Source organism: Equus asinus, chromosome 4 (genome assembly GCF_041296235.1).
Source record: "Equus asinus isolate D_3611 breed Donkey chromosome 4, EquAss-T2T_v2, whole genome shotgun sequence".
Classification (NCBI taxonomy): Eukaryota; Metazoa; Chordata; class Mammalia; order Perissodactyla; family Equidae; genus Equus; species Equus asinus.
In genome coordinates, this window is record NC_091793.1 from 35,243,555 (window position 1) to 35,262,760 (window position 19,206).

The following is a 19,206-nucleotide window of genomic DNA, read 5'->3' on the forward strand; positions in this document are numbered from 1 at the left end:
CTTCTTGTCAGTCCAGAATCCCTCCTCTCTGCCATCACACCCAAGAGGATGGTCCATCTCACATCTTGGGAAATGGCTTGTTTAACCTCACAGAAGCCAATCCCTAGCTGAAATAAATTGCAGCAGGATCCTGCAAACAGCCAAGTATAAGATTCTCTCCCTCCCAATTCAGCAGTGGGCTCTCTCTTGGCAATAAAGTGGAACTCGGTTTCATATATCAGCTGGGAGAGTGTTAAACGGATGGCTAGCTCGCTGCTGGCGATCAATACATGTTAATACATAGTAAACAAATGGCTTTCCATGGGTTGAGCAAGCATGGTGATTTTGCAGATAAAGGGGATAAAAGGTGGTTCCTGGGAATCTTGTCTAAGAAAATGTATTTGGGACTCAAGTAAGATCCTTCCCAGGTGGGCATGAGTGACATTTGATTATCATGAGAATTATCACTGTTAAAAATTATCTTTTTTTTATTTGTGCGTTTGTGTGCATGTTCAGAAAGAAGGGGAGCAACCTGAAAGAGTCCAACCAATCGCATCATCTACCTTGATCCATTCCGACCTGACATCCGTTTATGGCACCGTGGTAATGAACAGGACTGTTTTATTCTTGGGGACTGGAGATGGCCAGTTACTTAAGGTTGGTTTTCTGTGCCTTCTTCAATGTCGATTTTAATAGTGATCCATTTTGTGCTTTCTTTTTTTTTTTTATTGCTTCTGGGTTATATACAATACCATACCAACTGCTTTGTGAACTCCTCAGAGACCCCCCAGAAATGGCCTGAAAGAAAGTTCTGGAAATCTAGATGTAATAACCTCCCTAACCATGTAATGGAGAAGCACGGGCCACCTTGCTTTCCGGGAGCCTGCCAAGATGCTTTCCCTTCCTTCCTCATCAGCTGCCTGGCTGAGCTTAATGGGGATCTGGCCTCTACCCCATCCCTGACTCACCTTCCAATGACATTTAACCTTTCAGTTCTATCTCCTTTATCATAAAAATGTCAAAGCACCTGATTTCTCACAACTTCAAAGAGGTGAAAGATTACAGGGCTTGGAAAGAAGAAAAAAGAGGTGTTCCTTCCCTCTAGCCCACTTGCCACCCACAGAGGGGGTTTATTTTCTGCCCTTTGTAGCCACACACCACGGAGAGGTTAGAGAGAGGTTAGAGATCTGAGCTCGTGTGGGACCCCCTGGACTGTTTTCTCCCCACTGTCTAGATATACCCCTGGTCAAGTTGAGATTTTTTTATTTGCTTGGGGGAGGGGCAGTTGGAAGGAGGAAGACAGAAAATCAGAGATACCTAATGACTTGTCTGAAATGACATAGGGGTTATCTTTTCAATTTCCTCAGCAAGCATTTACTGAACACCCCCCCATGGCCTGCACCAACATCCATGGTTGGGAACTGCACTGTTTCCGTCACCCTAAGCTGATATTCCTTTGCCTCTCTGTCGCCAGTTGATTTACCGTCAGCTCAGATACTAAATTGAATAATAGCAGATTTACTTTCTCAACTGATCTCCCACTGATAACGAGCTGTGTGACTTTAAGTGAATTGCCCACCCTCCCTGAGCCTCCATTTCCTCATCTGTAAAATGAGACTGTACTGGACAATCTAGAAAATCCTTTCTCCTCTGATAGTCTATACTTCTGTCTTCTGGGCACTTCTCCCACCCTCTAGCCAAATCTATTTGCTTCCTCTTCTCCAAATGTGGAGTCCTGCTCCCACACCTCTGCTCACACTGTGCCCCCTTCCCGGATTGCTTGCTTCCTTTTCTCTGTTTTACTGAATTCTCCGTATCTGCGCTTTGGCTCAGCTCAAACTCCACCTCCTCTTTGAGGGCTCCTGAGCCTGGTGTGATCGTGTTTTTCCTTATCGCCTGAAACACTCATTATCTGTATCGTTCTTTCGGCTCATGACAAATGTCTTGCTTTGACGCCTCACCTGTTCACTCGGTTTGTCTTGCCTTCCCAACTTGATCGCAAGCTTCTTGAGAAGGGGGCCATGGATTCCCACAGCCTGATACCGTGCTGAGTGCCTGGTAGGCATCTGATTTAATCTGTTTTCTTTGGAGGAAACCCAGTAACATATGGGAGGGAGTTTGTTTGTATACACATTCTTTTAAAATATACATTGATCATCTTTCCTGTTGTGTTAGCTTCATTTCCCGAGGAAAGGTAAATACCCATCAGTCATTCTACATGAGTTGTCGGTGCCGTGAGGCAATGTCTGTAGCTACATCAACCCAGTCAGCCTGTTTGGACCCATTAACCTGGCAGGAGAAGTTTCCATCCATCCTTACTGGGCCTCCTCACCAATTATCTCTTCAGATTTGGGGATATTTTTGACGGGTACTTTGACAAGAACACTGTTTCCCCAAAGCTGAGCCAACCAAACTGTTACATGGTAAATTGGAGGTGAAGTAACACTTCGCTATAAATAGTTCCCCATGGGACGGCCTGGTTTCACCTGTCCTGTTTGTTTGCCCCGGTGGTTTGCGTGCCGCTGGCCAGTTTTTGTGATATTGTGGCACCAGAGGGGTGGGACCGAGCTGCAACTTCAAGCTGCTGAGTAAGAAGGTGGCCCACTGAAGTCTTACTTTCCTCAGCATCCGTGTGGGGCATTCCTGCAAAGGCCACGTCTGTGGCCTTGTTATTAGGGGTTGAATAACACGGGCATGTTGGGTTTTTGTTTGTTCTGTGACTGCTCATATTTCTATGGTGCTCCCTATGCCAGGGGCCAGACGCTCTGCATGTTCTGCCTAATTCAGTCCTCTCCACAAGCCAGTGACGTAGGTCCACGATTCCCATTTTACAGATGAGGGAACCGAGGCCCAGAGAAGTTGGATGCTTTGCCCAAGATCGTGCAGTGGCAGAGCAGGGATCTGAACCTGCAGCAACTTCAGAGACCACACGAACATCCCTCGTGCTGCACTGACTTTGTAACCTCTGCCCCAGCCACTCCTGAGGGTTCTCTGGAGGGAGTGGGAAGCAGGTTGTTGATAGGGACCAAGGCTCCTGCTGTGGTGGTCAGGGTTCTTAGAGGCTCAGGGAAGAATCCTGGTTCGAGAAGAAAGCAGATCATCTGACTGAGGATTACTTCACTGGCATGATAACTTCTTGAGAATTAAATCCCACACTCAGCTTCCTTCTAGAAGGTTCCGTCCCTCAGGAGGAGGTTGTGAGGGAAGAACTTGAGCTGACTGGCCCCGCCAAGCTCCCTGGGACAGCCCAGTCATTCCCCAGACTCCCGCCTGTATCCTGTGTGCCGATTCTGGGCTGCAGCCCCCAAAATTCCCCAGAGTCCTGAAGACCTGGGATCGTGTAGACGATTTGGAAGGCACAGAGAATCCTCAAATCCCTTTATGCAGAAACTTCAAGCTTGTCCCTTGCCAGACTTGTCACCAGAACTGTTAGAAAAGACGAACATTGATAGACACGAGGTTGGCTTCTTAAGCTGCAGAGTGGAGAAACTAATGAGCAGCAGAAAACAAAACCCAACCTCAGGCAGCTGCGGGAGGGGGAGGAGAGAGCGTGGATCACCCACCGTCTGACTCATCACTTTCCCAGTGATCAAGAGTCGACAGGCCTTTTGACAGATGCCAGGCACCCTCGTACCTGCCTGCTTAGATGAGAGGCAGGAAAAGCAGTTGGGGGCCAATTGCTGTTTTTTACCACCACACACAAAAAAACTGACTTCTTAAATCTCTGAAAACCTCATGGAGTTTTATTATAGTTTGGGGCCATTTTAAATATCACATTAGTTAAATAATTTTTTCTTACTGTAAGAGTAATATATGCTCATGGAGAAAGTTGCAAACTGGTGGGGGATGGGGGAAAGCAAAGAAAAAAATGCCCCTAATTCTGTCATGTGGAATCAACTGCTGTCAGCATCTTTGATTCTTTTTTTTACACAGTTGAGGTCAGACACTTTCCAATTTTGCGTCCTTCTTTTCTTCCGTTAATGAGGGATAATGCTTATATTAAAATGTTATGGCAAACTCTTTGTAAACAGTATCTTTAAATAGCTGTATCATTTTCTGTTACGTGGAAACGTTATTTTGAGCTTAGGCTGAGATCTCGAATCACTTTGAAAGTGTCTTTAAAGACATGCACTTGTTCCAAGTAATCTGGCACGATTTCCGAAGGTAAGATTTTACTGATAGTAAGGGGAAAAACTAAAGACTTTACAATATCTTAATACCTTTACTGCTCTCTTTATCCTGCCTTTATTCCTAAGTCTCTTTATAAGGTTTTTAGGGAAGCAGAAGGAATTTAGAACTGAAAGGGTCCTTTAAGAGCATCGAATCTACGCCCTTATTTTATTGATATGTGGACCTGACGGTCGTGAGACAGGTTCCAGTCCCTTTTTCCCCCAGTTATTTCCTCATTTTACTTCCTTTCGGGACATGATTGCATGCTGTAATTTTTCAGTTGTCAGCGTCTCCACTGAGATCAGCTGAAAAAGTGTGGCCACACCAAGCTCGGCTTTTGGGAATTCAAATTGCACATGTTGCACAGCCAGGACACTGCAAAGTGTACGCGTTTTTATAAACACGTGCCAAATCTTTCTCCAGATTGTGGTGCAGCCTATCGTGTGGTTGGGACTCCTTTGAGCTGACTCTGTTGTGTATAGAAAATAGTCCTATTTCAAGGGCAGAATTGAATATTTTGAGCTTTTCCAGGTGGTAAAATAAGTAATAACGGAATATGCATGAAATTTGAAATTTGTATCTTTGTGCATGCCCATTAACCTTTCTTGTAAGCATAAAAGATAAGAAGGCAGCGGGCGAGGAATAATAGCTGTGTGCCAGGCATTAGAGCCGGTGTCTATGGGGGTTAACTCATTTAATCCTCGTGAGTCAATACTATTACCATCCCCACTCTATGAATGAGAAAACCTGAGGCTCGAACAGGTTAGGTAGCTTGCTAAGAGGACTTGAACTGAAGCAATCTGTCTGCACCCAAACTGCATTGACAATTAAAATGTGTAGCCTATAAAGGTTGGTAGAATTTGTGGAACTGGTTTTTATTTTTTAATTTCTTTCTAATATTGGAGTATCTGGGTTAATACCAAGATGCAAGTATTTGAGGTTTTGCGAGAAGGCGCTATGGCTTCTGTGGTTTTAGTTTGTTCCTTTTTGGGGCTGGCCTTCTGGCAGCTTAGCTGTGTGCAGACTTCTGTATTGGAAGAAGGCAGAGCCCACTCCTCTCTTGGCTGCAAGTAGCTCATGGGAGCCTCTGAACCCCCTCTGGGGCCCCAGCGATTCCTGGTTGGGCTCCTTTAGACCAAAGGTGGGGAATCTGTGTTCAAGCTGGTTTTGGGAACGGCTCCAGCGAGAGGAGACTGGTGTTGGGTTTCTCCAGCATCCCTAGGACAGGAGTAGGGTTCAGGGCACAGGAAGCCATGTCATGCCCTTTCCCCATATCCAGCAGCAAAGCACAGCTCACGTGCTCAGAGTCAGGACTGGCTACCTGTGTGGCCCTCAAAAGTTTACTCCCACTGGGGCTGGCCTGGTGGTGCAGCGGTTAAGTTCACACGTTCCGCTCCAGCGGCCTGGGGTTTGCCGGTTTGGATCCCAGGTGTGGACCTACGTACCACTTGTCAAGCCATGCTGTGGCAGGTATCCCACATATAAAGTAGAGGAAGATGGGCACTGATGTTAACTCAAGGCCAGTCTTCCTCAGCAAAAAGAGGAGGATTGGCAGTGGATGTTAGCTCAGGGCTAATCTTCCTCAAAAAGAAAGAAGTCTACTTCCACTAATGGATTTCATTTATCCAAACCATCGTGAAATTCAACCAGTTTGCAGAAAGTTCTTCCTGCATTCTAACAGAAGACAAACTATGTAACACCTGATTTGTCTGCCTTGATTCTGGTTATATTAAAGTTTTTGAGTGAAAATAAGAGAAAAATAAAATCTTTTATGAGGACAAGCTCTATTTATATTCCCACACAATGTTCCCGTAAGGAAAAGGAGCCCATGGGGAACCCAGGACAGGTCCACGTGCCGGAAGTGGAGGTTGGGGGGCACAGCTAAGCTGAGGTATTGAACCAAAAAGTAAAAACAGCAGGAAGTGTTAAAACTTGGAAATGGGCTCCGCAGTCGGCTGTTTGGAATGTCGTCTGAAGCTGTTTCAAGTTCACCCCATGGCATTCATTCCAGTTGATGAGGTTGCAGGGACGCCCTGGTTTAGACCTGTTACTCCCATGTAATCCACAAATCCAGAACTAGTGCTCCAGGCTGTTGGCTCCTCTTACTGCTTCTATTCAGATAAGTAGATTGGAAACAGGAGAGGAATTTGCCTTAATTTTTATATTCCATCTTTATTACCTCTAACTACTGAAGCACATTAAACACTATTGGATAATTACCTTGCTTTCTGTGTGTGTGTGTGTGTGTGTGTGTGTGTGTGTGTGTGGTTGGCGGGTGGGTGATATGTCTCCTTTGTGGCATTTCTTAGAAACTGTTCATGGAAAAAAAATAAGTGAGAAGATTGGCCTGCTTGCCCTTCAACTAGATAGCCGCGCTAGAGTGAGGCATAAGAAAAGAAATTTGGTGTAAAAGTTTAGCTTTTTGAACACCCATAGCTTTTCCATCTCATGGTAATAGTAAAGAAAAAATAAATAGCCTTTTGTTTAATTTTTCTCCCCCCACTTATTTTCCTCATCATGCTATCTTTCCTGTGGCCGGTGTTGAACTTATAATACAACTAACTGTATGGTGTGGAAGTCTCGCACGCCACACATTTCAGGACTGTAGTTGGAAGGGTTTTTTGTATGCAACAAAAATCCCAAGGCTAGTTAATAGCCTACCATGAGGCTTCAGGAAGATGTCAACAGAAACAATATGTTGACATGAACTGAAATTCTCCAGCAGAGAAAATTTGTTTTCTGCACAGGCTTCAGCTGGAAAAATCTGAAGAGCCCTATAAAATCTTGAATGCTAATAGAGCATTTCTTTTCATTTAATAAATATTTATTGAGCACCTTTTATGTGCCAGGCACTCTTCTGGGTGGCAAGGATGCAAAAGTGAACAAAACAGCCGATGCCGCTGCTCTCATGGTGGGAAGAAAAAGACAGAAAACAAATAAATGGATTAATTAATGATAAAGTCATTTGAGATAGTGATAAGTGCTATGACGAAAACAGAGTGGTGAGTAGAGAGGGACAGTGTGGTATGGTAGAAAGGCAACCAGGGAAAGCTGCTCAGAGGAGGTGACATTACGGACTCAAGGGATGAAGCGGTGTGTAAGACTATACATGGCAGAGGCTCAGGTTGACTTCAGATTAGATCCATGTTCATGGTGTATCCTGAAAGCAGTAGACAAAGCCAACATCATGCCCAAGGAGTGTGTATGAGTTGGATGAGGTTTCTCTTATGCAAAATTCAACCCATTTTGGGTTTTTGTGACTCATTGTTACTTCCTGCAATACTTCATTGATCTTGTTCTTTTTCCGAAGCTGCCCAACTGAACTGAGCTGGGGAAGGAACATTTCCCTTGCTCCAGTCTTGCTGGCTTTCTTCTCTGTGTTAATGTTGACGTGAATTTTGCAGTTTGAAGATCCAAGTGTTCTGTTGGTGTCCCCGGGCTGGGCTGTGGGGGTGGGGATGGGTGGGGTAGGAGGTGATATTAATAGAAATCTGGAGGAGGAAGCGAGCCATCTCTCTCCTGTTCTGTAGTCATCTGAGAGAGATGCAGACAACAGAGGCTGAGACCCCTGTCCCTCTGTTAGGACATTTGGGTCCCTTGTGATGAGAATGAAAACTTCTTGTTCTGTCCTCAGGGTGATAGATCATTCTCTGTATAATCTAGCAACAAGAAAAACAATTTGACCCACTCATCCTCAATTTTTTAATTTAAATAGTATGTATGTATTTTTTGAGATAGTACATTGATGTTCAAAACTCCAAAGAATTAAGAGAATATACAGTGAAAGTCACATGTTCCTGACCCCCGGGGCAACCAGTGATGTTGGTTTCTTGGATATCAGACATATTTTATATATGTCTGCAAGCAAAAGGGGGGAGATAGTCTTTCCCCCCTTTTATTAAACATATACCATATTAAACTTATATGTATATATGCATATGTATATAAAATATATGCATATGCAAATATATGCATATTTAATATAAAATGTTAAACATGACACATAATACAAAAAGAGCTTTCTAATTATTTTTATGGCTAAATAGTATTCCATTGTTTGTAGTTTGGTTCACTTAACCTGTTCCCTATGGTTGGATGTTTAGGTTGCTTCAATCTTTTGTTTATAAGACATGATACTGCAATGAATATTCATGTATTTCACATAAATACAAGGGGCTGCGGGATCTAAGGGTATGTGCTTTTTAATTTTGATAGATAATGCCAAATTATCTTCCAAAGAAGGCTCACTCCCACCATCAATGAAACACACCAACTTAAACCCAGTACCCATAGTTGTCAGGACAAGCTTTAGTGTAGGCCACTCTAGGTAGCTTGTTCAGGAAACTGACTGATAAACCCTGGTACATAGGACACTTTGGTAATTTTTTTTAAAATGCAAGAAAGCCTTCCCTGCTACAATTCTGAGTTCTGGAGCAAGTGCTGTGCCCCATCTCCAAGGTATCAAGTAAGTAAAGTTGCCCCATAATAGATCTTTCCAGCCCCAACCCTTCTATATCACCCATGCTCCAAGAGTAAATAAAATAAAATAAAATAAGCCCCAATAGCAACTGCAGTGCAACTCCAAACTCACTTAAGATGGATGAGTGGTGGTGTTTTGTACATTTTTTTATTGAGGTATAATTAACATATTACATTAGTTTCACGTGTATATAATGATTCAATATTTGTATATATTGTGAAATGATCACCACAATAATTCTAGTTAACATCTGTCACCAAACATAGCTATAAATTTTTTTCTCGTGTTGAGAACTTTTAAGATTTACTCTCTTAGCATCTTTCAAATATACAGTACAGTATTATTAACTATAGTCGCTATGCCATTGCATTACTGTGAATTATGTTTTTATTTACTTTCTCATTTGAAAGCAAATCCCAGACTCTAGGGCGTTTCATCCCTACCTATTTCATTATGCATCTCTAAAACAAACTATGGTCATTTTCTTAAATAACCTTAACCATAATGCTATTATCACAAGTAACAAAATTATTAGTAATCCTTTAGAGTTATCTAATATCAAAGCCGTATAACTAAATTTTCCTGATTGGCTCAAAAATGTCTTTTTAAAGTTGTTTTTGTTCAAATGGGTATCCGAACAAGATCCTCCAGTCCCATGTGGTTGTTGTGTTTCTCTTCATCTGGAGCGGCCTCCTCCTGTTCACTGCCCTCGACCTTCTGAGGAAGTCCCTCCTCTTGTGCACCCCGTGGACTGAATGAGGAAATGGTCTCTTGTTCTGTGGAGTGTCTCACATTGTGGCTTTGGCTCTTTGCTTTCTTGGGGTGTCATTTAGCTTGTTCCTCTACCCTTTCTCTTTCCTAATGCTAAATGGAAGTTAGCACTAAAGGCTAGGTGAGATTCAGCTTTATGGGTAAGAAAACTTCATAGGTGGTTCTGCCAAATGATGCTTTTGATGTGATGAATTCCTTAAGAGAAATCTGGGCAACAGTCTTTCTTTTCTTCTCTTGAGTCACACTTAAGAAGATTTCTATCAAGCTTTTTTTTTTAATTGGCTTCCTGTTTCTCCTCCTCTGTATAACCACTTTCCAGAACCAGATCAACTCTTTGAATCTGAGCAGATTAATAAAGAATATGAATTAGAGATGGAAGACAAGAACCATACTTGGTCAGTGCCTGCTGGGTGTCTCCCTTCCCTCATAGTTTTCTGTAGGCCCGTGTTGTCCAGTAGAACTTTCCATGATGATGGAAATGTTCTATACCTGCACTCTCAATATGGTAGCCACTAGCCATGTGTGACTAGTGAGCGCTTGAAATGTGGCTAGTGCAACTGGGGAACTGAATTTTAATTTAATTAAATTCTCAATAGCCATATGTGGCTAATGGCTACCATTTTTGATGATGCTGCTACACAGTCATTTTAAAATGACTTGAGGCACAGGTATTTCCCACCTCCCTTGGGACATAACTGCTTCTGTTCTTTTTCTTTTCTTTTTTTATTTTGCAGGGGAAGAGTTGCCCTAAGCTAACATCTGTTGCCAATCTTACTCCTTTTTTCTTTTTTTCTCTGCTAAAGCCCCAGTACATAGTTGTGTATGGTTGTAAGTTCTCCTAGTTCTTCTATGTGAGCCACCACCACAGCATGGCTACTGATAGATGAGTGGTGGGGTTCCACACCTAGGAAGTGAACCTGGCCTGCCAAAGTGGAGTGTTCCGAACTTTAATGGCTAGGCCATCAGAGCTTGCTCATCGCTTCTGTTCTTTTTTAAAAAGTCATATTTAATATATTTGGTTAGTGAGATTGACTTTTACAGAGCTGCTACTGAATTTAGTGAGCAGTTCACAGGCTTCTCGTGGGCTAGTTGTACTGAATCCACATGGACTTGACCCAAAGCAGATGATGGAATGAAGTCACCATCACAGGATAAAGCCAGACTCCGGCCCAGGTCCTGGGAGCAGGGGCACATGCAGGAAGATGCTCCACGTACCAAATTGATAAGAAGCCTTTGATTAAGTACAGATATATAATTGCCATCAGGATATGTGGGTACAGGCATATTATTGATCAGTAAGTGCATATGTAGACTTTGCCTGCAAAGAATCTCAGGTACCAATCTTTTCTTTTCAAATCATGTGCCCAGTGTAATGGATGTCCACAGTGGTGGAGACACAAATGTAGATGTTATAGCTGGATGCATTCAAACTGACAAAATGTGGAACACCTTCACTTTTGAAAGGATTGTATTAGGCCAAGAGATAGGTACAAAGATGAATAAGACATGGTCCCTACCCAAAAGGAGCTTGCAATCTGGTACCAGCTTATTATCTATTGATTATTGACTGTGTGCTAAGCATCTTTCACAATTCTCATTTGATCCTTACAACTGTATACAAGGAAGTCATGATTAGCCCCATTTTACAGATGAGGAAATTGAGGCCCAGGGAGGTTAAGTTACTAGTTAAAGTAGCACAACCACTCAAGGGTAGAACCAGGATGCACACCTGAGCCCAGCTACTATTGGATTTCTCCAGGATTATGGTAACAGTCTCCTGATGAGTCTTCATACCCATGCTTCAAGCCCTCCCCTCTCACCATGTCACTCCTCTGCTCAAAGCCTTGCAATGGGTTCCTCTCTCACCTAGAGTAAGGGGCAAAATCTTCACACAGGCCTACAAGAACCTACATTATCCACCATGTTAACTCACTGTCCACTCCTTTCTCCCTTGCTTGTTCTGTGCAAGTCATACTGGCCTTCTCTCATTTTAGGGCCTTTGCACCAGTGGGTCCCTCTTCTCAGAGCATGCTTGGTCCAGATATCTAAATGACTCACCCCGTCATCTCCTTCAACTCTCTAAATAAATGTCATCTTCTCAATCAGACCTGCTCTGAACATGCAGTCTCCATCTCCTTACCCCACTTAATTTTGACCTGTATCACCTTCTATTTTATAATTTATTTCTTATTAATTGTCTGCCATCACTCCCTATGTGCACGTATGTACATGTGCATGCACACACACGAGTGTAAGTTCTGTGAGGGTAGGATTCTTCCCCCATTTTGCTCACTGCCATTTTCCAAACACCTAGAACATGCCTGATACACAGAGGATGTTCAGTAGATGTTTATTGACTGAGGATGAGTGAAACTCAAGTATGTCCAGTTTCAAAGCCATGCTTGCTTGTATTGTGTATATAAACACTTACCGACGTGTTTAGGCCTGTGAAGTTGTCCTGCTAACCTTAAAATGCATGACTCTTTAGAATTATATGACAGAATCAGAGTAACCCATGCAAATATATATGGAGCGGACTTTCTTTAGTTTTAAGATCACTCTTGGCATAGTACTAATGAAGTTGTCACTTGTACCTTCTCATAAGGCCAGACGAGGTCAGGAAATGTGGACAATGAGCTTCCACATATGAGGGTACTGCTCCAGCACTGAAGAGTGGCTTTTTGGGGGTGTGTGTGACTTTGTCCACTACAAAAGCAGAAATACTGTGCTTGTTATTCCAGCCTTGTTGAAGACTGAGACATGAGAGAACAATTAAGGGACATGGTACCTTAGCCAATGTATGTGGTGAGTAAGAAAGGATGCGGTTGTAGAATTAAGCTATAAGTTTTGCCACCCTGCTATTCAAGTTTTTAATAGAAATCATATTTCTGTTTTTGAAAAAAAAATAGGTTATTCTTGGTGAGAATCTGACTTCAAATTGTCCAGAGGTTATCTATGAAATTAAAGAAGAAACACCTGTTTTCCACAAACTCATTCCTCATCCTAAGAAGAATATCTACATCTATCTAACAGCTGGGAAAGAGGTAGGTATAAATACTAGTTATTGCTTCTGACTTAGGAATAAAAATTGCTTAATTGATGTCATTATCTAGTAATGAAGCTTTTACTTTGAACTCCTGCTTTTAAACACTGCTGCAGGCTTTGAGGAGACCCTCAGTGGTTCACAGGCAGGGAATTAAAAACCTTACTGTCAGTAAGTAAGCAAGAAATATTACCTATTTAGACAATTTTATTATTGGCTATATTTCCAATGCCAAGTTTTTCAGAGGAGGGTGTGCTTGCAAATGGGTGCATAATCAGCAAGGTAACTGAATTTACACATTTATTGTGCGGGCACTGAACGGTTAGATGCATTTATGAATATACCCAGTGCGATTGGTTTTAGAATTGGGGGTTAATATAAGGCCACAGTCTCATACACATTCATGAACCAGAAAATATATGGCGCTTGCCCTCCCTCTCTTAATTTATCCAGCTATTTTAGTTTTTCTTCTTGCTTCTACTTATTGAAATAAAAAGGACACCTTTTTTACATTTTCTTCATTTTTCCAAAGTGCTTTCACTAAGGGAACTGGGAAGGAAACTAATTTTCATTGAGCTGCTACTGACTATGAACTAGTTCATTACCATTCTAAGTATGGTCTCTTTAGATGCATAGAGTTGTGTATACACACAAACATATAATCAACAATATTAATGAAATAGGTTAATAATTTAATGAGGTAAATTGTCCTTGTTTTATATATGAAGAAGGTAAGACTTGGAGGGACCGGCTCGGTGTCATAGTGGTTAAGTTCACACGTTCTGCTTTGGTGGCCCGGGGTTTGCCAGTTCAGATTCTGGGCACAGACCTACACACCGCTCATCAAGCCATGCTCTGGCTGCATCCCACATAGAACTAGAAGGATTTTCAACTAGGATATACAACTATTTACTGGGGCTTTGAGGGGGAAAAAAAAGAGGAAAGGAGGAAGATTGGCCACAGATGTTACCTCGGGGCCAATGTCCCTCACCAAAACAAACAAAACACCTTATCAAAAAAAAAAAGAATGTAAGACTTGGAAAGGTTAAATAACTTGCTCAAAGATATATATGGCTTAGACCTTATCTGGGCTAGGACTTAAATTCTGCCCTGATTTTAAAGCTCATGATAAATGAGATCAAATCCCAAATTTGTGAAAACTAAACAGGTCATTCTGGCATGGCAGTTTTGCCCCATGACCGTTTGAACATAGAAGGCGCAGAGGAGATAATTGAGACTTACATGTAGCGGATGCCCTCAGCCCACCCCGGTTTCCGTTGTTTTCCTCTCAGTCATGCTAAGGACAATAGCAATGACATCAATCTCATCTGCTCTTGGAGTCACAGAGTAGTTGTGCAAGCACTTTGCAGTTTCTGAAATTCCTAAAAAGGCCGTATTGCCGTTTGCATGTTGAAAAGTCACTTACGTCAAAGTGACCACGTTGAGATGGCCACTGGATCCCATATATCTTTGTAAACCAGTTCTTCACCCCATGGAATCTTCCTGACCAGGTTGCTTCACCATTCAAACACTTTTTATAATATTTCTTCCCCAGGGTTCCCATATTTGAAAGATTCTCGTCTGCTCAACAAACCGCATGTATTAAGTAACAATTCCTGTTCTCAGGCTTTATTTATCAAGGGCATCTCAAAAGTGCCAGTCAGAGAACTGACTGTGCTACCACACAGAGCTGATAAAATTCCAGCTCAAAGCAAAGATGCTTGAAGTCTTGCTTAATCTGTGCATATTTTTCCATCCAGCTTTTTGAAATGTTGCAAATAGCTCATAAATTCTCCTTACTACCTTCCCCGGAACTCAAGACTGTAGGCTGGGAACCTCTGTGAGAGCCACCGTAGTTGGCAGGTCCTCACTTTCTGAAGGTAATGAGTTCTAGTCTCTGGTCAGTCAAAGCCTGAAGTCCTGAGGAGCATTTTCAACTGGGCATCAAAGCTGGTCATTCTTGGCTTCTTCACTGTGGTTAACTGTTAAAGATCCTATTAGTAAGACTCTAGTTGAACCAATGTAAGTCCTTGAGAGGCAAAACCTGAGGAATGTCCTTTCCTAGACTCTTGGGGAGATGGTAACAGCCAAACTAATACTCCCTGGTACTTCCATAGAACGGCCATTAAAAATAACCATGTGGCGATATATGCAGTGTTGTGGAAGAGTCACCATGATGTGTTATTACGTTAGAGAAGCAGGTCCAACGTAGTTTGTATAGTGTCCTCTCTTTTACAGAGAGTTATATATTTGTGTGCCTAAGTACATTGCATGGTAATTCTCATAGAATGTTCTAGAGATTCATATTTGACTGAATGTTCTGAACAAAAGTGGTCCTAGGAGCAGATGTTACTTATGATATCCCTCCTGGAGTATCATCGTGCTCAGCATATTCCAAGGCTCTCAGAAGCCTTGTGCTAAAAAACCTATTTCACTTTTTCAGTGTGAGGTTTCATGTTTGTTGGACCGTGGAACCTTTTTCTCACATAATAGCAATAGCCAACATTTAATGAGCATTTAGCATGTGCCAATGTTTGTAATAACCCTGTGAAGTCAACAGCACCATCACCATCTCACAGATGAGAAAACAAGGTTAGAGAGATTACATGACATTTATGAAAGTCCCCCAGAATTAGAAAGATGTTTTGTGAACTACAAGATAATATCCACATTCCGGTTAATTCTGGCTCAGGCTGTTGGTCTGCCTGCCACATCTGTCAGCAGCCTTGAGGACTGTGAAATGGACGAGTGTGGTTATCCTCCATGAAGTCAACTTAGAATTGAAGGATGCTCCTCAGGACAGCCCCTGGTTGCCTCACGAAGCCCTTCTAGAACTCTCCATTTCTCTAACCTTTTTAAGAAGTGACTTACACTTTCTAGCATGTACAACTTCCTTACTGAGTTCTACAAGTTCCCTTAGTACCTGCTGAGGGAATTTGCCTGCAGAAAATGCGCACACTCAGGTCCTCCCTCCCTCCGCCTGCCCTGCTCCGAGGCTCTGACTGCCTGCCGCCGATGCCGGGTCTGCCCAGCGTGGAGGCCCACTCTGTGGGCTGCTGCTGCCTCACAACTGGAGGAGGCAGCTTTGGGGGCAGAGACTGATTTTAAAATTCCTGTCATTTCTTTTATTTTCAACTCCAGTGGAGGGGATGTGAGCAAGTGAGCCAGGAGCTAAGGGGATGGAGCTACCCCTGAGAGGGATGTGGGAGGGTTCTCCCCATTTCCACATCCGGTGTCAACCTCGAGCTGACACTCCTGGGTCAACACCTTTTCCTCTCCCCAGATGCTCATTTGCAAAATGCCGCTGACCACACATTGACTGTCTATATGAAAACCAGGTGACCTGATTCCATGATCCCTTTGGAAATCGTTATTAGCAGCTCAGAAACCTGACTGCATATCAAACTCATCTGAGAGAGCGGTCCCGCCCCAGACCTGCTCAGCTGGAGTCTCAGGCGCAGAGAGTCTGGGAACCTGCACTTTCAAAAGCTCCCTGGGGGATTCTGATAAACTGCTTTGTACCCTAGAACTAGAGAACCGCTGCCCGATGTCATTACAGAGTTGTTCTGAGTTTCAGTTGATAGACATGCTCTTTGTGGCCCTTTATCAAATAAGGTGCTGTAGTTTTTCTGGTGGTGCTTATAATTCCATCTGAACTGCTGTCATCTTTATTTTTAGGTGAGGAGAATTCCTGTTGCAAACTGCAGTAAACATAAATCCTGTTCGGCGTGTTTAACAGTGTCAGACCCTCACTGTGGTTGGTGCCATTCGCTACAAAGGTATTTCCTGAATTCTTTCTCACCAACTCACATTTTCGAAAAAGCGTCATGTGGCAAAACACTTGTTGCCCTACTTTGCGGATCTGTTCCAATGACCTGGGGGAAGCAATCTCTTCGCCGACTAAAATATTTTTATGTAATCCTAATTAATTCTCAGAGATGTTCCCAACTGAGTCAGTGCTACTAAATCGTTTGACTTGGACCACTGAGGGTTCCCCAGCATGGGGCTGGGAGGAGGCGGGTGTGCAGGATAGGAGGGTAGGCTGGAGCTGTCAATTTTGCTTTTACTTTCTACAGAGTTCTCCAAGACTCGAGATAGAGGCAAAAGGTTCGCCCTCAGAGGAGATAAAAGAATAGGGATGTTTGAAAAATTTCAAATGAATCCTTATAATGTCACGTATGCCGGTGGCTCAGTGGAAGCCTTATTATTGATGATGTTGTCTCCTAATGCGCTGTACAGCTATGGGCCTGATGTACAATCTCAGTCTCCGGGCAGAATCTGCCCAGCCTGGTCTTGAATTACGATGTTCACGACCCATCTAGGCTCAGGGGCGACTTGTAGCGGCTTCCTCGCCATAGCAGCTCCTAGCGTTGCTGGGACCGGCCTGGTTGGATTCGCTGTTGCCATGGCAACCCAGCACTCGGGCTCTCGCTATAGAAGCGAGGAGGAGAGAGCCTGCGCTAGCAGCAGCTGAGGCAGAAAAAGAAAAAAAACCATAACAGTGTCTGTCAGTTTGGTTGGTGCTTTCAGTGTTTAAAGGTGAAAAAGGATAAGAAAGAGTAGAACAGGTGCAGAGAAGCTGAAGGCTGAATGAGGGGCAGTTTGGGGATAGAAAAAAGGACTGGGGAGAGAATTGGAAAGCTTCTGGGGGGAGGAAGCCAAGAGAAATGAAGAGAGAGGGGGAAAATACAATACACATACGCAAGAGATTCAGGAAACAAACTGAAAATGTAGGGATGGAATTAATTAAGAGTTCATGGAGGAAGTCAAAAGCTGAGATGCAGCAAGATGTGTAATTGCCCTTGCCTTTTGCTGTGCTTTCTTACCGGGCTCTTTCCGTCAGAATCACTGGCAGACAAAAGAAGCAGGGCCAGGAAAATTCTCATGAATAATTGTAATTGGGTAGGAACGTTTTCTTCTTGTCGCTTGCCCAAGACGAGAGTTTAAGAAATTAACTGATCATGAACAGCATCTCATCGTCACACACCCACTAAGCAGTTTTGTCATAAGCTTTCCAATCCATTCCATTTATGTGGGTCCCCTGTCTAAATTTGTAGAGCTACGTGCAGGAGTTAATTCAGTGACAGTGGTGGTGATGGTTGTGATAGTGGCGATTAAATAGCCAGGCGTAGCTAGTGGCTGCTCTGTTGACAAACACACATCTGGAGTTCGTGGGAGACATCCGGGCTGGTGATAGGACTTTGGGAGTTAGTAGTGTTTAGATGTAATGAAGTCTTAAGACTAGATGAGGGAGGGAGTGTAGAGAGAGGAGAGAAGGAGATGAAGAACTGAGCCTTGAGGTGATGCAGTGTTTAGGGGTCAGGGAAATGAAGAGGAAAAAACTGGGGAGGGAACAGTTGGAAAAGAAAGAGGAAAAAACCAAAGAAGATGGTTTCCTGGAAGCCCAGGGAGAAAGGAGGAGGGAGCAATCCACTGTGCCTGATCATGCTGAGAGGTCAGGTGAGAGTAGAAGCGAATTGAGCCACTGGACTTAGCAGGTGATGATTGGTGACAGTGACAAGGGCACTTGTGGGAAGTGGTGCTAAAGATGCAAGGGAACATAAGAAGAGGACAGAGCAGAGACAGCTCTTTAGAGGAGCTGTGCTGAGAAAGCAGAAAATGAAGCAGACGTTGGATGAGAAAGTGGAGTCCAGAGAGTTGTTGTTTTTAAGATGCGTGAAATAACGGTGCGTTTTTGTGCTTTTGGGATAATTCCAGTAGAAGGGAGAAACTGATGGTGCAGGAGATAGGAGAGAGAATTGTGGAGTGTTGTCTTTCAGAGGATGAAGGAAAATATGGCCTAGTGCACCAGTGGGGAGGCCGGTCTTAGACAGGAGCCTGGGACCGTTCATGCTTGATGATGGGAGGGAAGGGGAAGCCATGGGCCCAGGAGCAGGTAGGTGGTAGAAGCATGTACAGTGTCTTTTCACCTTGCTTGCGTCATTTTCAGTGACTTAAGACCAGTGAGAGTGAGGTGGGGGAGGAAGCCCTGGAGGTTTGAAGGGAGAAGAGAGAAAAGGTGTGAAATAGAGTGGGAGAGAGGACAGAGTTGGGAAATAGAGAGCGATTGCCAGGCAGCATTTAGGGCCCGCTTGAGGTCGGTGGTCTTGCTTTTGAAGTGAGAGCTGTAAGCATGGTTTTGCTTTCGCAAGTCATGTTCAGCTGTGCTGGCATAGTCGTAGAGTAGGGGAGAGTTAGATTGAGCCAGAGTTGAGGTTTTGCCAGGAAATACATCAAGAGGGAAGAGAGGGGCTGGGGAGCTGAGGGTGCATGCAAGGGATGGACAATGATATTGATATGGATATTGATACTTATAATAGTGGACCCTGGGCTGTAAGCCAGAAGTGAGCTTTACGGAGGGGAGTGAGGGCATGTGGGGAGTGAGGACGTGAAAAGGTGGCGGAATCTGTGCATTGGAGGTTGTTTTGGGGTTGAAGACTTGTTGGAGCTGGGGAACTGGAAAAGAGGTTGTGTTTGGACTGTGGGGAGCTTGAAATTAAGGTTGTGGAGAGCGTGGAGTTGTTGGTCATGACAAGGTCTAGGGTGTGACTGTGTAGCTGAAGTAGGATGGAGGACAAGATGATTGGCACAGAGGGACCAAGGAACTGGGATGTCAGAGTGTTAGATGGATCAGTCACCTAGAACGACGATGGAAACAATGTTGGAGAGAGTGAGGAGCGAAATATTCAAGAAAAGAAAGGAATTGGCTATGGGTGGGGTGGTCTGTAGATGGTCGCAACAGGGAGGCCCTAGGGTGGTATGG

The 19,206-nt window shown here is 43.5% G+C and overlaps 1 protein-coding gene across 3 annotated transcripts in view; it reads left to right on the top strand.

Annotated features, from left to right (window-relative positions):
- The window catches only part of PLXNC1 (plexin C1), a 141,605-nt gene that overhangs the window by 18,522 nt on the left and 103,877 nt on the right, over window positions 1–19,206 (top strand). For 2 of the 3 annotated variants that reach the window (XM_014841241.3, XM_044744568.2), the window contains exons 2-4: window positions 496–636; window positions 12,310–12,444; window positions 16,122–16,222. In XM_014841241.3, coding sequence (XP_014696727.1) covers window positions 496–636; window positions 12,310–12,444; window positions 16,122–16,222 — 377 coding nt within the window. The remainder of the gene's footprint in view (window positions 1–495; window positions 637–12,309; window positions 12,445–16,121; window positions 16,223–19,206) is intronic. The other variant, XM_070507058.1, reaches the window with a different exon arrangement.